General features: G+C 33.0%; 1 protein-coding gene across 2 annotated transcripts; it reads left to right on the top strand.

Annotated features, from left to right (window-relative positions):
• The first annotated feature begins 503 nt into the window (after window positions 1-503).
• LOC100374769 (uncharacterized) lies at window positions 504-21,323 on the top strand. Of its 2 annotated transcripts, none has more exons than XM_085495329.1 (11): window positions 504-760; window positions 3,715-4,001; window positions 9,255-9,391; window positions 11,761-11,892; window positions 12,632-12,797; window positions 13,603-13,784; window positions 14,286-14,340; window positions 14,975-15,135; window positions 16,910-17,031; window positions 17,408-17,569; window positions 19,138-21,323. In XM_085495329.1, exons 2-11 carry the CDS (start codon window positions 3,759-3,761, stop codon window positions 19,305-19,307), a joined length of 1,530 nt encoding a protein of 509 aa, XP_085351455.1. In that variant the 5' UTR covers window positions 504-760; window positions 3,715-3,758; the 3' UTR covers window positions 19,308-21,323. The 2 variants fall into 2 exon arrangements, with proteins under 2 accessions (XP_085351455.1, XP_085351461.1); XM_085495335.1 differs by having other exon boundaries at window positions 504-756.
• The last annotated feature ends 490 nt before the right edge of the window (window positions 21,324-21,813 follow it).

Raw genomic sequence — 21,813 nt, forward strand, 5'->3', positions numbered from 1 at the left:
GGGTTAATTTTTTTTTTGTAGCTGGATTGTTATGTAAAAATCACGTGACAGATACATTGTGACACTTCAATTCAATTGATTATATGAAAAAAAACATAGCTTAATAGCTTATTTTAATAGGCGAAGAGACTATCTGGAGAATAGAATAGAATAGAATAGAATAGAATAGAATAGAATAGAATAGAATAGAATAGAATAGAATAGAATAGAATAGAATAGAATCCCAAGGAAAATATTACATTTCATTTTAGGAAGTACAATACATATACAGCTTGTACAATATAACAAGAGTTTATTTTTTACTCTGAAATATTTGGTACGATTGCCGTGAGGGAGGGGGTCACGTGGGCCAGAAATAATATATAGGGGAACGTACAAATAACAAACACGCAAAACAGACTTTTTCTGAACACATAATGGCTTTGAGCGTTGATCCGCCCTCTACGATATAAAAGATAACCTTTAACGCGCTTGCGCACAGGGACAAAACAATAATATTGCCGACCCCTTCGCGGTCCAGTCTAGTCCTGATATTAGTATTTACGTAAAAAACATACATTATACATTTATCGGAAACTGCCTTGTATTGCGCGATGTGCTTATACCACCCGGAACACTCGAACCTCAGTGATGAATGCTGTTGACGTGGCTAAATGAGAGGTTATTTGGTGTAGTGGTTGTCGAGTGACGAACACTGTTTAATCAGCGGTACTGCTCATAGCTGGAGGGACAATGAGATAGTGCCGTACTCAGTCGGTAGGTAGGTCACTAGTTGGTTAAGATTATTTGAGTGATTCATTTGCACCATCTGCTCGTATTTAGAATGAATGATGTTAGAGTAAAACTAAATGGCTGTTTTTAGAATAGATATGAAATAGTAATTTCATATATTTGGTAGTATTAATTTTGAGAAATATTAAAATTTAATATTGTCTGTATGAATGTACATTTGATTGTCAACTGTGCTTTTATAGTACAAATTATTATTTTTCAATTTTCTGTGCCGTTTTTGCTTGCTGTAATCTCTGGGATGTCTCTTCGTAATTTAGAATTTAAAATAATTTGAGATCACTAGGCGTGAGCAATAACATGTATAACTGCATGTTTAAAAGCGTGTTTATGAGAGTTTATTCAAGTGTCTTTCTCATAATTTTGCAAAACCACAGTTTATATCAATATATTCCATTTTCCATATGTGGACATTGTGCATTGTGTTACGTCACTATATTGTCAGGCGTTAAATTTGGTGATGACAAAATCATGCAACATTTTCTAATTTAAAGCAGTTCACATAACAAATTGATCAACTTTGGATATTCGTTAACAGACAATGATATGCACCACACCGTTCAGTTTTGTTCATAAAAGCCATCATAGCAATATACGTATAATGATCATAATTCCTAACAGTGCCATATTAAATTGGGAATCAATTCTACATTTGATAGTTTTCTTGCAAGTGATTCTTCTTTCAATAAAATGATATTTATTTTTTAATTGGAACAAAATAATATAATACTCTCTGCACAACAAAGGCATTCCCTTCATCTTTATGAATATATAATTACAATAGCAGTAGAATCCAATGAGCCAATCAACATGGGCATTGTTATAAAACATCATTTGAAAATGTTACAGTATTATTCAGTCAACTAATAGAAATCTCTTGTTTTAATTTGAAATGTGGAATTTGTAAATACATGTATTTATGAAGAATAATGGAACACATTAGTTACTCTGAGAATACAATATTATCGTTTTAATAGAAGACATTGCACGGTATATCTGTATACCGGTACTTTCATTTATTCATATTACTGATTGGCCAACATCATCTGTGTGTCCAGCTTATGTCAATTATTCCTTGTTTTTTTATTTCCTATTGGTAATAGTATTTTATTTGGGGGGGGGTCTTATATCTCTCAGAAAATAGTACTTTTAATTTACTAGCTAGTGTTGTATTTCCTATATTAGTAGCAAGTGCACTTACGTAAAAATTACAGATGTGTTTCTGTGCATGTCAAAATTAGTTGTTTTAATGAAATTCCAAATTCCATTATGATTATATATTGAGAAGAGTGTTTGAGTAGTCTCTTTAGCAAAGTTAACGATGTACGTAAAAGTGTAAATAAAATATTTAGTGTTTCATATACCATTACGCATACATAATGAAAATATGCCATAAATTGTCAGGCAAATATGTGAAATGAAAAATATTCTGGTTTATGACTATAATTCTCCAATCACATGGAGACAATAAACATTGGTGGACCAGACCTTGACAAAATATGTGCACTGGTTATATCGTAATCAACACCAAAAGTCTAAAAGTACATGTACACTCACTGATACCTGAATAATGTGTTAGTCACATAAGTGCCCAGCTGAAGGCTAAACAATATTGTGTTACTTTTATAGCCATATTCTCTTTCTTCTGGTTTTATATCAAATTTAATTACTGATCAACTTCAGTGAAAGTACTCTTGAAGTGTTGTCTTGAATTTCACATAGCTTATACTATTTCTCTAAGTTAAAATGCACATTGCTGTTATTGGCTGTCAACTCTATAGTAAAATGTAGCTCTATTGGTATTGGTCTTTGCGTTAAAACAATGTCTGTTACGTAGCTCCACCCATAGTACTAACAAATACATACCTGGTATGCAAATGAATGGGCATTCTACTACATTGCTTCACAATTAGTTTATCTTGATTAACAGTAGCAATTAATAAAAATTAGTTCAGTGATATTTTCAGAGAATATTTCATAATACTGATGGTTTGTTATTTGGAGAAAAAAACAAACTGAAAATAAGAAATGTCCTAGAGCACTTCTATCATATTATTATACATCTATCACCATAGGTTACAGCGTAGGTTACAGCGTACCGTATTTATGCAGTATTGTACTAAGTATTTTCATCCTACCATATTAGGAAACACAAATGCCAAAATAATTACACGCGTAAGCATTCTCTTATAATAAAAAACAAACATGGCTGCCCAGGGTTTGTCTGGACTCCACACAAAGTTCTCTAAATCTGTTCCAAACATTTTGGATTTTTGCATTTCCATGATGTATTCCTGGGAGGAAAAGATGTATAATAATAAGATTAATATAAGGATACTGCAAAGTATGCACTCAGACTGCTGCGTGTTGGTTGTTACGCCCGCTGTACTGTCTTTGTGCATACTTTTTCGATATCCTCATAATAACCTCATAGTATAGCGATGATACTATGAGGTTATCATGAGAATATCTCAGCGGAAGTACGGTGTTTTTAGTGTGCGAGTTATTATAACATTTTCAAAATGGCTGAGTATAACAATAATAATAACAGTAAACTTTATTCATCGTAAACTTGTTGACATTTTCAGCCATTAAGCCCAATTTTTCACAGGGTGGACAGAAATCGAAAATTCACAATAAGGGTTACTACAAAAGGCCATTGACATACAAAAATTTAAAAAAGTATATTTTTAAACTTGTTCTAAAGGATATAGTTTTTAAATCAATTGACAAATGATTCTATTTAAAAGCACATGAGTTTACCAGACTCTCAATTCAGCTCTAATCTTACGTAGAAAAATTTTGTACTTTTGGATTGCTGTATAATAAGATATTTGTTTTTCAAGTGGTAAACATTTTTAAATATGCTCTTCTGTTCTACACCATCACTAATTGTTACAATACTATTATTATTATTAATTACAGAAGTTCCCAAAATAGTGTCCCTATACATCCTGCATGGATCAACGATGGGTAGTAGACTGGGTAGTTACGTTACCACTTTCCTAACAGATTCCATCTTCCACAGTGGTGATGTCCAAGCCACTGGTATTGCTGTATGCATCGTTAGTATGCTCTGCTTCTCCCTCATATGTTTCCTCATTGGACTGTTGTTTGGCAAACCCCCAGGTAATAACGCTTGTAAAAAGAAGAAGTATCTTGTTAGGACAGTGAGTAGAGGATGTCAATTTGGACGTAGCAGACCCTCCTTTGTAAGTAATGTTTCTTGTCACAAATGTTTTTATTCTATATTTTCATATTATTTTTAGCATACTCTACTCCAAAGTTTACAATTATTGAGTACATACATGTACATTTAAAAGCGACTTACATCTATAATGAATGCAAGGCAAATAATCCTTGTGTTGTTAGGAGTGAACTAACCTCACTCTGTAATATCTGTTATGTACATGTATACTGCGTCATCAGGGATTATGCCCATCTATATATAAATGGCTATACTGTAAATATGCTGCTTCAATATTACTTCAGGTCACATTTTTGCTCTTCTATATTGTAGATAATTGAACACTTGCACGATCACTTCCCTCACTCACTCATTGATCACACTCACTCAATCACTAACACACTCCCCCACTTACTCTTCTAATCACTTCCTCACTCTTTCTTGATCACTCATTACATATACCAGATTCTGCCGTGGCGATTTTTCAGCAGTTTTTTTTTTAAGGTGTTATTTTAATCTTTTCTGATGCCTAAAAGTTTCACCTTAGTCATTGACGCCTATTTAAGAGTATGATGTTCATTGCGACTAGCGTGAATGGGTAAGCTTTGTTTCGACAATGAGCTGTTATCACTTTAAACAAGGTTAAATTATTCTTCAAATGCTCAGTTTATCTTTTGAAAACAACTAATTTTTTTATTTAAAAACAAATCATGCCGCCTTCCCATCAAAATTCAAGCCAAAAGTTCGTACGGCATCAGCAAATCTCTTCCGTGCTGCGTTCAATAACATTAACATATTTAAATGAGATATGGTAATTTGAACACGTTGGCATCATCCAACGTTTTCATTGGTTAATTAGCAATTTGACCTGTCAGGTCAAAGAACACGTCCCAGGTCAAAATATTGTTACACAAGGTTCGTTAATGTGATTTTTTGGAGAAAGATGCCCTGGGTGACATTGTAATTAAATTTTAGGCAGTCTACTTTTCAATCCAGCAAGAAAAAAATGTATCAAATTTTAAATTAGCTTCTGCAATAGTTTTTGACTCCCGTGTGCGAAGCACAAAAGGGAGTCTTTGCAGTTACCCTGTCTGTATGTCTGTATGTCTGTATGTATGTACATGTATGTATGTATGTCACTTTTTTTGTTCCACCGTTATCTCAAGAACCACTAATCAAATTTTGGTGAAACTTGGTAAATAGATACTCTGGGATAATGCGCAGAGTTGATTAGGTTTTGGTAAAAATTTATGAATATTAATTACCTAATTTGCATGATAATTAGCTGATTTTTAGCTGTTTCAAGACTGTTCCACTGATATCTGAAGAACCATTAATTAGATTTTGATGAAATTTGGCACATGGATGCTCTGAACTAGTGCGCAGATTTGATTAGTTTTGGGTAAAAATCTATGAATATTAATTACCTAATTTGCATGATAATTAACTGATTTTAAGCTGTTCTATGACTGTTCCACTGATTTTTGAAGAACCACTCATTGGATTTCAATGAAACTTGGCACATGGATGCTCTAAACTAATGCGCAGATTTGATTAGTTTTGGGTAAAAATCTGTTAATATTATTAATTACCTAATTTACATAATGATTAATCAATTTTCGGTTTTTCCACTAATATCTCAAGTACTAATCATAACATTTCAATAAAACTTGGTACATAGGTGTCATATGACACTGCACGGACCTGATAGTTTTTAGGGTAATATCAGTACATATTAATTACCTAATTTGCATAATTAATTAATTTTCAGCTTTTGATATTTCGAGTAGTAATGATCACGTTTCAATGAAACTTGGTACATAGTTACTTGAGGACTGTGCAGAGACCTAATTAGTTTTTGGGTAAAATATTTGTGCATATTAATCACCTTATTAGCATAATTAGTTAATTTTCAGCTTTTCACCTGATATCTCAAGTACTAATCATCACATTTCAATGAGAATTGCGACATTTTTTCTAGGACTATGCAGAGACCTGATTAATTTTGGGTTAAATAATTGTGCCTATTAATTACCTAATTTACATAATTAGTTAATTTTTTGCTGTTCTATGGCTGTTGCACTGATGTCTAAAAACCACTCATTGGATTTTAATGAAACTTTTAAAGAGTACCCATCACATTTCAATGAACCTCAGACTATGCACCATACTAGTTTTTGGTAAATATTTATGCTTCTTAATCACCTAATTAACATAATTAATTAATACTGATATCTCAAGTATTGATCATCACATTTGAATAAAACTTGGTACATAAATGCTCTAGGACAATAGACAGCCTGATTAATTTTGGGTTAAAATCTGTTCATATTAATTCTCTAATTAGCATAATAATTAATATTTTTTTGGTTCTAATCACATTTCAATGAAACTTGGTACATTGTGCAGACCTTTAGTTTTACACTTAAATCTGTTCATATTAGTTACCTTATTTGCATAATTAGTTTTCAGCTATTCCATCAATATCTCAAGTATAAGTAATTTTGAATTAATTTTTAATGTGTCTCCAAAACTCTCAGCACACGGGAGTTCTTTCTAAGCTTTCTTTGATTTTCATTTTGGGTGGTCCACCTGCCATCGTTGAAAGTCCACATAGGTGGATTTTTCAATGAGAATATAAGTCCCCCCCCCCCAAATATTTGATGATTATTTTTGAAATTTGTAACCCCAAATAAGGGCCCACCAACCGTGAAATCGCCCAGGGTGATTTTCCGGATGGGCGAATTTATGGCAGAATCCAGTAACTGTATATACCTTGATGACCCTCACTCACAATTGATCACTCCTTCACTCACCTCTTTACTCTCTCTTTCTCTCAATCACTCACCGTGATGACTACTCACTCACAATTGATCACTCCCTCACTCACTATATATATATATCTTGATGACTCCTCACTCACAATTGATCACTCACTACATATATATACCTTGATGACTCCTCACTAACAATTGATCACTCCCTCACTCACTACATATATATATCTTGATGACTCCTCACTCACAATTGATCACTCCCTCACTCACTACATATATATACCTTGATGACTCCTCACTCACAATTGATCACTTCCTCACTCACTACATATATATACCTTGATGACTCTTCACTCACAATTGATCACTCACTACATATATATACCTTGATGACTCCTCACTCACAATTGATCACTCCCTCACTCACTACATATATATATTTATCTTGATGACTCCTCACTCACAATTGATCACTCCCTCACTCACTCACTACATATATATACCCTGATGACTCCTCACTCACAATTGATCACTCCCTCACTCACTACATATATATATCTTGATGACTCCTCACTCACAATTGATCACTCACTACATATATATATACTTTGATGACTCCTCACTCACAATTGACCACTCCCTCACTCACTCACTACATATACATTGTATATATACCTTGATGACTCCTCACTCACAATTGATCACTCCCTCACTCACTACATATATATATATCTTGATGACTCCTCACTCACAATTGATCACTCCCTCACTCACTACATATATATACCTTGATGACTCCTCACTCACAATTGATCACTCCTCACTCACTACATATATATACCTTGATGACTCCTCACTCACAATTGATCACTCTCTCACTCACTACATATATATATATCTTGATGACTCCTCACTCACAATTGATCACTCCCTCACTCACTACATATATATATACCTTGATGACTCCTCACTCACAATTGATCACTCCCTCACTCACTACATGTATATATCTTGATGACTCCTCACTCACAATTGATCACTCCCTCACTCACTACATATATATATATATATATCTTGATGACTCCTCACTCACAATTGATCACTCCCTCACTCACTACATATATATACATTGATGACTCCTCACTCACAATTGATCACTCACTCACTACATATATATACCTTGATGACTCCTCACTCACAATTGATCACTCCCTCACTCACTACATATATATATCTTGATGACTCCTCACTCACAATTGATCACTCCCTCACTCACTACATATATATACCTTGATGACTCCTCACCCACAATTGATCACTTTCTCACTGACCTCTTTACTCTCTCTCAATCACTCACTACATATATATATATCTTGATGAGTCCTGTGATCACTCACACTCAAAACTCCCTGAATCATGACCTCACTCAATTACTCACTAATTACCTCGATGACTCGTCACTCTCACTCAAAAATGTCATATTTATTGGGTTACTTTGATTTTATTCTGAACCATTGTTTTATTCTTAATTATCAGCTTGTGTCACCAAAGTTTATTCTATTTATAGAAAATAGGATAATTACTGCTTCTCTATGCTCCGTTGCTAGATTACAATAGCATATATTTACAGTATCCCTACGCTCCAGCGACCAATCACAATGACATATATTTACTGTATCCCTACGCTTCAGCGACCAATCACAATTGACACCACACACAATATGTCATTTTTTCTGGTTCTTGTGAGCCACAATTCAAGCAAGTAGTAAGTTTTAAACTAGATGACCCTTCACAAATTTGGACTATCATATATCTTACACATATCAGATCAGATCAATGGAAGGCATTCATCAGAAGCTGGCAACTCACCGGGCTGCTTCAACTATTTCAGTGGGTACTTAAAAGACACCAACTCTTCTCAAACTGGAATATACATGTATGCAGTCCACGTTTGTTTACAGTGAATTAGAGCATTCAGACCACTGTTACAGTATATTGCTTTGATTTTCTCATTGATTTTCTGTGGCATGAACAACTCTTCAATCTCTATCAAACGCAACTATTGTGAAAATAACAGTTCATTTGATCTACTGTATTTTCTCTATTAGTAACACATGCATTCAAATAAGTAATATTTCAATGATTCAGTATACAGCCAATGCGATTTTTGTATTATATGCCCTTTTTGAGAGATGCAGAGCAAACACTGTATTAGTAGTGCCGAACTGAATTGAAGGTTGACAAACTGCTTGAATTTAGTTAGTTAATAGCAGTCCAGCATATAACAATTCTGGCAGTTTGTGTATGCAGTAAAGTTATAAACTTAAAGGTCTCTAACTGCTAGCTGTACATACTATGTCCTAGAACATGCATTTGTTACCTACCTAAGGAACTGTCAAATAATTGTCCTGTGGTTGTCTTTTGTACAATGTACATACATAGACGACTGTGTGTCACTGTGATTTCATAAAACTAACAGTAATATTGTTTATATTATTAAGATTGGTTCGAAAAAAGCCATTGCACGATTTCCCAAGCAGAAGAATTCAGTGATTGTTTCATGTAGAGAACTCCCCAGACAACTGAATAATGTAGCATGTCTCTGTTGTAAAATTGTGGCTGCCAAGAAGAATTGCAGGTAATCATGCTTGGAATTTGTTTTGAATTGAAAAACCAAGATATCCTTGGGCCCAACTACATGTAGACTAGATGTTGTTATCTTGAAACTTGTAAAAGTCTATCGTCAATCCGTCTGGAAGGCTGTGGGCTGGCACTTGCAAGTTTTCTTGGTAATGTACTGAAGTCATGGAGACAGCCAATCAATCAGTGATGACACAGAATTCTGTGTCATCCACATTTTTACGTAGCGATTCACCAGACCATTCTTGAGTGCACTGGGAAGGGCATTCAGAGTAGCGTGTGTGTTCGTCTGTTCCACTGATATCTCAAGAACCATACATTGATTTTTGATGAAACTTGGTGCATAGAGGCTCTGTGCCAATGCGCAGATTTGATTAGGTTTTGCTAAAAATCCATGCATAAAAATTACCTAATTTGCATGATAATTAGCTGATTTTTAGCTGTTCCATGACTGTTCCACTGATATTAAAAGAACCACTCATTGGATTTTGATGAAACTTGGCACATAGATGCTCCAAACTAATGCGCAGATTCGATTAGTTTTGGGTAAAAATCTGTGCAATATTAATTACCTAATTTGCATAATGATTAATCAATTTTCGGCTTTTCCACTGATATCTCAAGTACTAATCATCACATTTCAATAAAACTTGGTACATAGATGTCATAGGACACTGCACAAACCTGATAGTTTTTAGGGTAATATCAGTACATATTTAATTACCTAATTTGCATAATTAATTAATTTTCAGCTTTTGATATTTCAAGTAGTAATCACTACGTTTCAATGAAACTTGGTACATAGATGTCATAGGACACTGCTCAGACCTGATAGTTTTTAGGTTAATATCAGTACATATTTAATTACCTAATTTGCATAATTAATTAATTTTCAGCTTTTGATATCTCAAGTACTAATCATCATATTTCATTGAGACTTGGTACATAGATGTCATAGGACACTGCACAAACCTGATAGTTTTTAGGGTAATATCAGTACATATCTAATTACCTAATTTGCATAATTAATTAATTTTCAGCTTTTGATATTTCAAGTAGTAATCACTACATTTCAATGAAACTATGTACATAGATGTCATAGGACACTGCACAGACCTGATAGTTTTTAGGGTAATATCAGTACATATTAATTACATAATTTGCATAATTAATTACTTTTCGCTTTTGATATTTCAAGTAGTAATCATCACATTTCCATGAAACTTGGTACATAGATATCATAGGACACTGCACAGACCTGATAGTTTTTAGGTTAATATCAGTACATATTAATTACCTAATTTGCATAATTAATTATTTTTCAGCTTTTGATATCTCAAGTACTAATCATCATATTTCAATGAGACTTGCTACTTAGATCTTCTAGGACTATGCAGAGACCTGATTAATTTTGGGTTAAAATTTGTTCATATTAATTCTCTGATTAGCATAATAATTCATAATTTTTTTGTTCTGTTCTGTTCTGTTCATATTAGTTACCTGATTTACATAATTAGTTTTCAGCTTTTCCATCAATATCTCAGGTAAAAGTAATTTTGAATTAAATTTTAATGTGTCTTTAATACTCTCAGCACACAGGAGTTCTTTCTAAGCTTTCTTTGATTGGAATCTGTGAATAAAATTGAAAAGAGTTGAGAGTAACTGATTAAAATGGTGTTATAATGCATGGATCTCAACAATACATATCACTTGAGTTGATGTCACATACCGTACCATACAGCGTATGCATCACATTAGTGTAAATTAGAATATATAATAATATTATTCGTATTTGTTGTTATTTCACCAATAGTGTCAAAACTTCAGAGTTTCACTTTATCCATGTGATTATTAATATATAATCCAGTGATATAAAGTAGACACACGTTATCACCAGCATAGTAGCATTAATCCTCACTTATTAATCAAATTGATAAAAAACTCATGAGTTATAACCTGAGAAAAATATGCATATATTGGTAACAAAGTGTGATTAAGCCAAGTCAGTATACAATGTACTTCATATTACAAATCTGAAAACAATAGAAATTCCCTGTCTGAACATAAACGAACACAGTGCGAAACTTTCCTAGTTGCTATTTTGGCCTGTTATCTCACATTAAATTATTAGTACAAGCAGGGAAAATGTATAATATTGAGGTTATCACAAGAATAGTGCAAAGTATGAACTCAGGCAGTACAGGATTGCATCAACCTCCACTATGTGTTGTTTAATATGATCACTGTAGAGTATATGCCTTTGTGTATACTTTGTGGTATTTTTGTAATAATGCTCATTGTTGAACTATGTCTGGGTTCAATTTGAATGCAACCTTAAAGTTCAATTTTATGATTATGATTTTCTAGATATACCAGATGTGGATCATGTTGTCGTGGTAACAAAGCCTCCATATGTCACGCCCATGGAACTGGTGGTACAGCCGCTCAGGGAATTGTAGAGGGCGCTTGTCAGGATAAACCAACCGAGCTAGATTTAAGGTAGGGAACTGTAGTGGGCGCTTGTCAGGATAAAACCAGCTCTGAGGCCAGCGTTCCCTGGCAGTTCGCGCAGACCCTATAGAAATATATGGTACAGTGGTGCGAATCTTGGCAACATGGAAACGCTGATACATGTCATCTATAGAAATTAAAATGGAAACAGTTCGTTATCAAGTTGGTTTCATAAACTTCATATACTGTTATCTTATGTCTTCTACCAAGTAAACTATTTTTCTATGTGTAGGCTATACCAAAGTCATTGTCTTTGGTTACACCTACCTTTATTATTATAATTGATTAAAAATGGATTAAATCCAATGCTTTATGTACCCCAATGAGGTGTACCGTTAGTGATTGAATTTAGTTCCTGTAGTTTACACTGTATGGAACTACGCCAACATAATGAGTAATTATACAAGCTGAAACTAAAGTAGAATAGCTGGTTTAGTTTATCATGTGGCTGTAAGCTAGCGACAGATTTTGTCAAAGACGAATTGTATGTACCGGTATTAGTAGTCGTAAATTCTGGCATTCTGTCGGGAAAATGTCATTGTGGATATGGTAAAATCACTCACTAATTAAAAATATATGAACTATAGAAACAAAGTAAATATTTGCATGGTTCAGCAAAGATGCTATTTTATAGGTGCTTTAACCCATATATTATCAACCTAAACGCTGATTCATATCCTCTCCTTATAACTATTAGTTTTATAATGTATTTGTCTTCTGATTTCAGTTACCTCAATTTGAAACGTTGCCCTGATAGAATTGGTTACATTGGTAGCCAACTTGTTAGCCTGAATCTATCCAATAATAGACTAGCCTCACTCCCCGATGAAATAGGATTTTTGAGAGGATTAGAAGAATTCTTCTTGCAGTATAATTGCCTTACAGAACTTCCAGTAAGTATCAACAAATGTAATGTTTCTGTAAGTATCTATTGTCATGTTCCATTGAGAACATTGAATATAAAGAGTGTGAAATCAGCCAATTACATTATGATCCCTATAACTGTCTTTACGCTATGTGCGAATAATAATATAATTTATAGATTGAACACATTTTATGTGTCGTTCCCAATCGGACTGAAAAATGAGAACTCATGTATGTGTGCATTTGTGGTTGTGCCCATTTGTCTATATATCCAACAGTATCTTGTGTGCTTGGACCGATCAAGTTCAAACTTCACACATGAATCGCCAATATATTTACATATGCATTACTTTCATGGGCTGATTAAAGTGGTGCATGGACAGATTTTGTTCAAACTTGGTACATACATTGAACATAATGAGACCATTATAGTTTTCGGATTGCTGGTGGCCTGGATTGATCAAGTTCAAATTTCATACATAAATCAAAAATCATATTAGACAAATGCAGTCATCCAATTTAAACAAAAACAATTTGTTATACAAAGCCATATCCCATACATGTACATGTTCATTATTATTGATGTCACCTTGGTAGTCATGTGATATCTTGTGCTTATAATACTGCTATTATAATGCTTATAATTGACAATGACTTGTTATAAACATTTTATTCTTCACGTGCTGTGTTAGTGATAATTCTCCTTAGTTCAGTTTGTTTTGTAATCACCTTGTATGACATCTTTAAATCTTTTAAGCTTTTCATCAGATATCATACCCTTTAATACATCCGGTCATCTTGTACATCTTTTGTCTTGTATATTATCTTTTACAGAATAGTATTGGAAATTTACAGAAGCTTGTAGAACTGGACTGTAAAAACAACAGGATCCGCCGTTTACCAAATACCCTTGGAAATATGACCTGTCTTAGTATATTGAATGTCACTAATAATGGCTTACAATCATTTCCATCTTCTATTGGTAAATTACATGAATTAGAAGAACTTTGTGCACAGTAAGTATCAACATTGTAATGATGTGACAAACTACAAAAGGGAAACACATTTACAGGGCATTTTATTGTTGGCAACTTGTTTTATAGAGTATCGATATTTTGCTTTAGATTTAAATATACCTTATTTGTGATATTTACTTACTAAATGACTCAATAAAAATAGTTTTATAAATATGTTTGGTGTACACGGCAAAACAATCCTTTTTTATGGCTTAAATGTATGTGTATTGGAGATGTGCTTGTAATAGACCACTTTCAGCGTTTGTATCGTAGTTGGTCTTACTTTCCAAAATTGAGATAAATACACATCTATCTACACTTGAACTTAACACAAAGCCGTAACAACATTGCTTACAAAACTGATATTGGCTCTGTATGTGTTCTTCTTGTCTTCAATGCATGTCCAAAATCACACCTACCCTGTTATGTTGTTAAGAGTGAATTCTACATCTCAACTGTAGAGGGCAGTATAGTATTAACCGATATGGTCTTCCATTGCAGTTCCAATCAGCTTACTGAGTTACCGGATGAAATATGCAAGCTGGAAAATTTAACAGTAAGTATCTTTACATCTCTAAACATTTATATATGTATTGTGCATGTTGTGCATATTCAATTTAGAAGCTCTTTTGTGTTTGAATTTTAGAAACAAAAAATAGAAACTATGAAAAATTGTATGCATATTCATTTTTGCCACCAAATATTGTATCCACATATTTGTGTACATGCAGTGTTTTTTTTTTTCAGAACATGGTAACTGAAGCATATTTTTACCCCTTTGCAATTTGTTTGCCTTTGCAGTGTCTGCTTGTGATAATAAATAAATCATTTTTTTGTCATTCTCCTATATTTCTAATACATGTCGAGAGGCATGGCAGTTACACATGCTTATTTTTTATACATGCTGAGGGACATGGCAGTTACACATGCTTATTTTTTATACATGCTGAGGGACATGGCAGTTACACATGCTTATTTTTTATACATGCTGAGGGACATGGCAGTTACACATGCTTATTTTTTATACATGCTGAGGGACATGGCAGTTACACATGCTTATTTTTTATACATGCTGAGGGACATGGCAGTTACACATGCTTATTTGTTATACATGCTGAGGGGAATGGCTGTTAAACATGCTTATTTTTTAAATATGCTTACACATAAAATCAATACTCATTTATTTACAGACCTTCTATCTTGGTGAAAATAGATTGAAAGAATTACCTAAGCACATCGGTAACCTAATAAGGCTGTCTGAATTAGATATATCCTCTTGCGAATTAGTTTATTTACCAGATTCTCTATCAAGATGCACCTCATTAGTCAAAATATGGCTCTCAAATAATAAGTAAGTGTTATTTCTTTTAATTCCTTTTCATTGTGTTACGGTTGCCAACAATTTGTTTTATTAGTACATGCACATATGAACCCAAATGAAATGCATTTCTTGTATGTTAAAATTGTGTTGGTTTCTTTCTGGGAAGCTGAACACTGTGAAATCCCACTCTGACGTGAATAAAGTATACCAGGGTATATCACAATGTGATATTAGTTGATATTTGGTTTTTTCAAATGTACTTTAGAACAGAAATCACAGTCACTCTACTTAGGACGGTTAGGAAGCGCTATTGTTAAAAGATGTGAACAAGCAGCTTCTGAGAACCTACGCTGGTCTCAAAACTATGACGTAATTGTCATCAGAGGGCGCTATTTTTTCTCCATTATTCATTGCGTTTGATGTTGCTCGATACGATCGTGAATTTTTGAAATTGTGCTTTATTTTTACATCAAACTACAATCTCAACTTAACTATGATTAGGAGTGATATTGTATTTTACAGATGAGCGTTCTTTTGCAATCTTGAAGATGCTTTACTCGAGAAAAACGTTGTTTTATTGACAGTCTCTTTGTCTTGATCTCTAACAGTCTTTCGGTCCGTAAAATAAACCCCTCGCTCAGTTTAAAAACAATTTTATCGCTAAAAACATTGATGTCTGCAAACCTTTACAATATTCCTTTGTCCATTCTCGTAATTTTTGTGTGTTTTTATAGTCACTTTATGGCGAAATTCAGCATGTTTTCGTCGTCTATGGAGGTGGTCGCCATGCTGCTTTATTGCATGGTTTTCAATGGAAGTAATCGGACGAAAGATATTTTTGATTGTTGTGTTTTCATATCCCTCCATTCGCTTTATTTGATGACTGATACAAATCCTGTTCAGTTGTATCGGTGCTACAAGTCATATTTAGTTTCGTTTGAATATTTTTTTTTATGACTTTGCTTTGTGATAATCTTATGAACGGTTTATTTCAGCATGTCCGCACTGCTTTTTGATTCAGTCGAGACAGGGTAAAATATCCAGATGTTAATTATTGTGTGGGAATTTTTTGGGTGATATTCTAATGTAGTATTCTATTAACTAGTAATAATTTCAGAATGCCATACAAGACAGCAAGATTTTCTCGGGGGGAAAAACGTGTATATACAAAGCATGTTTATTTCCGTGTTTGAGACTGCACTTCGGTGAAGGGTAAAGTGCCATATATTGCAATGCTTTGTGGGGGAAAATGACGCAACTCTCGCACTGTCTCACGATTTATCGCGTGTTTTCTGTCGCCCATTTTATGCCTAATGACTTCTTAGCTCATTAATACCGCTTTTGTTTCAATGTTTATCGAGACAAGGGTAGTTACAATAGAACGACGCCGCGCTTCCTAACCGTCCTAGTAGAGTGACTGTGCTTAAATCTTGACAGTGATACTGATTTTCTTTCCTTTATATTTGATTAATTATTATTTAGTTGAGTGCCAATCAAATTGCACACATGTTTAATAGAAAGAAGTAAACAAAATCTTGCGAGACAGTGTTTGGAATTTGTACGATGAACTGATCATGGTTTTATCACAATACGTCAATATGAACATCCTGTTGAAAAGTGAAAAATCTCACAACCTGTGAATGTCATGCTCAACTAATTTTAATATTCAAGTCAATGATATACAAATATTATTTAAATTTACATCTTATCTTGGAAGAAAGTCAAGCTGTGATGGGTTGCTAACAGTGATAACACATGAAGCATCTGAGGTTTTATTAGAAGTACCGATACTTCTCTATTACAGATTAAAAGCAATACCAGATCAAATGGGAAGATTGAATCAACTCAAAGAACTACATGTTCGCAATAATCAAATCAGATATTTTCCTGCTTCTTTGTCATATTTACAGCTTTATACCTTCAGTGGTGAGTTAACATCATTCATACATGTACTGCTATCAGAAAGCACATTAAGTTTTTACTCTTTTTCATACTGCCCTCTAGTGACAGTCTAATTTATTCACTTGTTTTTACACTGATCAATTGATAGTAACTTTTGTAAATGCGCACCATTCTAGTAAGCTATTGCATGTGCACATGTAGTGACTGGTTGGTAAAATTTGATTACAACTTACGAAAATACCCCTCGCCGACCCTCTAATAACATTGAAAATAATTTCCAGATGAATAAATCTTGGTGTCATAACTTGCTCATTAGTCAATTCAGTATCTATAAAAGAAAGCTGTGCATACTATCAGTATTGACCTAGTTTTCACTTTGACATCAACTCTGCATTAACAGCCAATCATAATCCATTGATTGAAGAATGGAACATAGAATCTATACTTAATCTCAGTGTTCAGCCAAGTCAAGTTATTCCTCCGTTATCAGAATTATCTGCCCGGTGTATCGTCAAAAATGATGTCTATTGGTCTAAGGGGGATGTACCAACAGCTTTAGAAGGTAAGTTACACTTATAGTTTTTATTCTATGAGTTTTAGACTTTATAATCTGCAAAAAGCAGAGCATCTTTTGCTGTAAATGCAAGATATAGTCATTATCACCTACTAATACATGTATATATCATTAACATGTGTGATGTTTAATGTTATTTCATAACAACTTCATACATGTATGAGCACATCCAGATGTCGTGTCAAATTAGCATGTGATTCATAATCAGAGTGCAATGGTCATGTGATAAATTGGTTATGACCGGATACCACTTGTTTATTAAGCTGGTTAATATTGGCAAGTATCCACTACCAGAAAATCTTATTTCATTTTATAGTTTAGGTATAGTTTACACTTGTCATTACTGCTTTGTTTTTAGCTCCGCTGTCGACTTTGTCGAGCGGAGTTTATCATATGAGTGATTGTCTGGTGTCAGTGTCAATGTTTTACTTTTTCGACTTCTTCTTGAAAACTACAAGCCTGAATGCTTTGATACTTGGTGAATATGTACCTTGGGTAGACCTCTCTCAGATTTGTTCATTTCATGATCATATCTTCAATTCTCTAATTTTGGTGAATATTTTTGTCATTTTGGGTAAAAAGTGATATTTTCGACTTCTTGTTAAAAACCGCAAGTGCAATTGCTTTGATATTACATATATAGGTACTACATGTGTATCTCTCTCAGATTTGTTCATTTTGTAATGATATCTTCAATTCTCTAACTTTGGTGAATATTTATGTCATTTTTGGTAAAAAGTGATATTTTCGACTTCTTGTTAAAAATCGCAAGTCCAATTGCTTTGATATTACATGTATAGGTACTACATGTGGACCACTCTCAAATTTGTTCATTTTGTAATGATATCTTTAATTTTCTAATTTTGGTGAATATTTTTGTCATTTTTGGTAAAAAGTGATATTTTCAACTTCTTGTTAAAAGCCGCAAGTCCAATTGCTTTGATATTACATATATAGGTACTACATGTGGACCTCTCTCAGATTTGTTCATTTTGTAATGATATCTTTAATTCTCTAATTTTGGTAAATATTTTTGTCATTTTTGGTAAAAAGTGATATTTTCGACTTCTTGTTAAAAACGACAAGTCCAATTGCTTTGATATTACATATATAGATACTACATACATGTATGGACCACTCTCAAATTTGTTTATTTCATGATGATATCTTCAACTCTCTAATTTTGATGAATATTTTTGTAATTTTTGGTAAAAAGTGATATTTTCTTCTTGTTAAAAACCACAATCATTTATGGTTAAAAATTATATTTTTGACTTCTTGTTGAAAACAGCAAGTCCCATTACATTGATACTATGCATATTGTTCATTTTCTAATGATATCTTCTGTTCTTTAATTGAAATGTGCATTGCTAACAGCGGAGCTATCTCAGCCGAGAGGCTGCTTGTTTTATTTGTGTTGTTCATCAGTCAACATCATGTACATTGTCCAGTCAACCCTGTTTTATATTTTCAGACATGTTACTGAATTTCTTGTTCATCAGTTTGCAAGTCAACATCGTCTACATTGTCCAATCAACCCTGTTTTATATTTTCAGACATGTTACTGAATGTCAGACAGTGTTCTAGCTGTGAAGGTCCATTCTTCAAACACTATAAATCCCAAGTTGTGTTCAGCAATGTTGGCGTGTTTCATAGAGTACCACTTTACCAACAGATTTGTTCACCATATTACAATACACATTGTCAGCCTGTTGATACAAAGTAGCGTTCACACTGGACAGTAGGTACATGTGATTTTTTTTTCAGTTTTTTTTTTTCAATTTTACTGTTTTAAAAAACAAAACAAATTATTCAAGAATGAACTTCTGTTATTTATTGGCTTAACTCAAATAATTGTTGTTGCCGTTGTTTAATTGATTTTGTACACAATTTTTTTTTTATAAACAAATAATGATATAGAATGGATAGACTTGTACTTCTGTTGATCAAAACAGTTTTGTGAAAGTTTTTGGTTTTGCTGATATGTTGTGTATAGATTACTTATTGTCTGTACATGGTCATACATGGGTTATTTTTACATAAACACAAATAATTGAGTTAACCTTGTCACCACCAGTTTCTTCTCTTCATCACAAATTCATAAAATAGTCCCGCTTATAGTCTGTATTTTTGTTGAGAAGATTGAGGCACAAATTTTTTTTTTTTAGTAAAAACTGAAAATTTACTTAAATTTTGTCTGTTGGCCCCAAAATTAGGGTTCATTTCAAGAAATATTGAAAAATATAAGAATAAGGTACAAAATAATTTTGGGCAAGAAAGTCTGGTGGTGAAAAGGTTAATATATGTAAAACACAACTCATTAATGTTACCCCGTAATACATTGTTCTCAGGTGAACACTAATGTGCATTCCACTTCAACCACACCCACATTATGAAACTATTGATCAATCTTAATACATTCCTAAACATATAAGAAACTCGGATTATACATTGTACATTTTTATTCTTTGTGGCAGTCAATGAGTAAATGCATGGCAATATGTCTTGTAATGAAGTATACATGTATAATACTACCCCGGTACCATGCAATTGAAAGAACATTTTTTAACTGTCTAGGTACTATTTACACATCCATGTGTGTTCATTTGTACCCTAAAAGTAATTTTATCTGAGTTTTACATAGCTCTTTTAAAACATGCAATGTATGTATAATAGTAGATGTATACTGGAACTGCTTAAATTCTGCAATTTGATGATTTTATGACATTCCGTATCATAGAACCCCAGGGAAATTTTCACTGCTACAAAGTTTGAAGATTTACAGCGATTTGTCTCTCTCAAAATTAAAGCAGCTCACACAGTACCTACATTGGATAAGTAAATATTGGGGATAACAGTAGTACAGACAAACAGATACTTATATTCTGTATAAATTAAACTTCTGTAAAGACTATATCTACAAGACATCTGCTGTGTTTCTGCATATTTTTTGTCAGAGTATGGCTTTCAAAATTGCAAATAATAAAGTGAATCAGGGTTTTATCAGATCATTCATTTGTAATACCAGTATAATATTTCTGTTCTTTGTGACCAAATTTTTCAGCCAATCAGGATTGTGCAGGATCTTTCAATTCCTCCTCGTACTTGTGGTAAAATATTTATTTACATATTTTGAGAATATATCCAGAGTTTGATATTTCTGTTTTTTGTGACTTGTATTCTTCAGGATGCCTATACTTACAAACAACTTCAGGACTCAAAATAAAAAAAGGAAATAAAAAATTGCGTTTCTGGTCAGCATGTGCACCACCAAAAAAAAAAGTATTGACTGATTTTTTTTCACTTATTTATATTTCAGTAAAAAAAAAATCAGAAACATTTGTTTGTTGTTGTGAGGCCTAATTTATTTATTTGATATTAACTTTTCATATCTAAAATTATTTATCTGTATGAATTCAGTATTTTCAAAAAATATTTTTCACATTAAGTTTTTAATTGATGCAAATATGTGTATAAATTGTCTATTCAAATATTGTCTGTGAAACAGTGAGATATTTAAGTTTAAATGCATATTAAATCAAATGTTTGGTGTAATTGTTCGTTTCTCAATGTTCTGTAATTTCCTGTAATTCCCTTGCGAGTTTTTGCATTGTTAAGCAAGCTGCCATTTCACTACTTATCATGTACATAATACTGTGTTGAAATTTGTAGTTTTGTTAATGATATGTCATGTAATTACCTTTGTTGTCTTAGGGATCTGAGCAATAAAAAAAGTATGTTAGATGTGGTTACCTTATTGTGGAATCCCCAAGATCATGACAATTTATTATCAAAATCATCATGCACCAGACTTTCTACTCATCAAATAGTGGTGGTCATGCAAGTAAAGTTGGACTATATCGCCACCACCACCCAGTGTGTAAATCTAAGAAACTTACTTTAATCTGACAGAGACTTTCTTTGCATTAATATGTTAACTTTGACATTGTCAATAGTGGCAGCCATCTTGAAGTACAAACCATTCATGTATTTATTTGCAGATTAACTTTTTAAAAGATATTAATGTCAATTTTATGATATTCATAACAAATGTTTCACAACTGGTGTTTTATTTACAACAGACTTCCAAATAAAATAATTTTTGCTGGTTCTATGTTTAAATGTGTTTTACTTATTTTGGAGTAACTTGCGCACAAAAACATTGATATTTTCATCACATTATATACATGTGTAGATTGATTGCATTTTTCTTCTGAATGTTTTGTCTCACC

Source organism: Saccoglossus kowalevskii, chromosome 2 (genome assembly GCF_978046115.1).
Source record: "Saccoglossus kowalevskii chromosome 2, keSacKowa6.1, whole genome shotgun sequence".
Classification (NCBI taxonomy): Eukaryota; Metazoa; Hemichordata; class Enteropneusta; family Harrimaniidae; genus Saccoglossus; species Saccoglossus kowalevskii.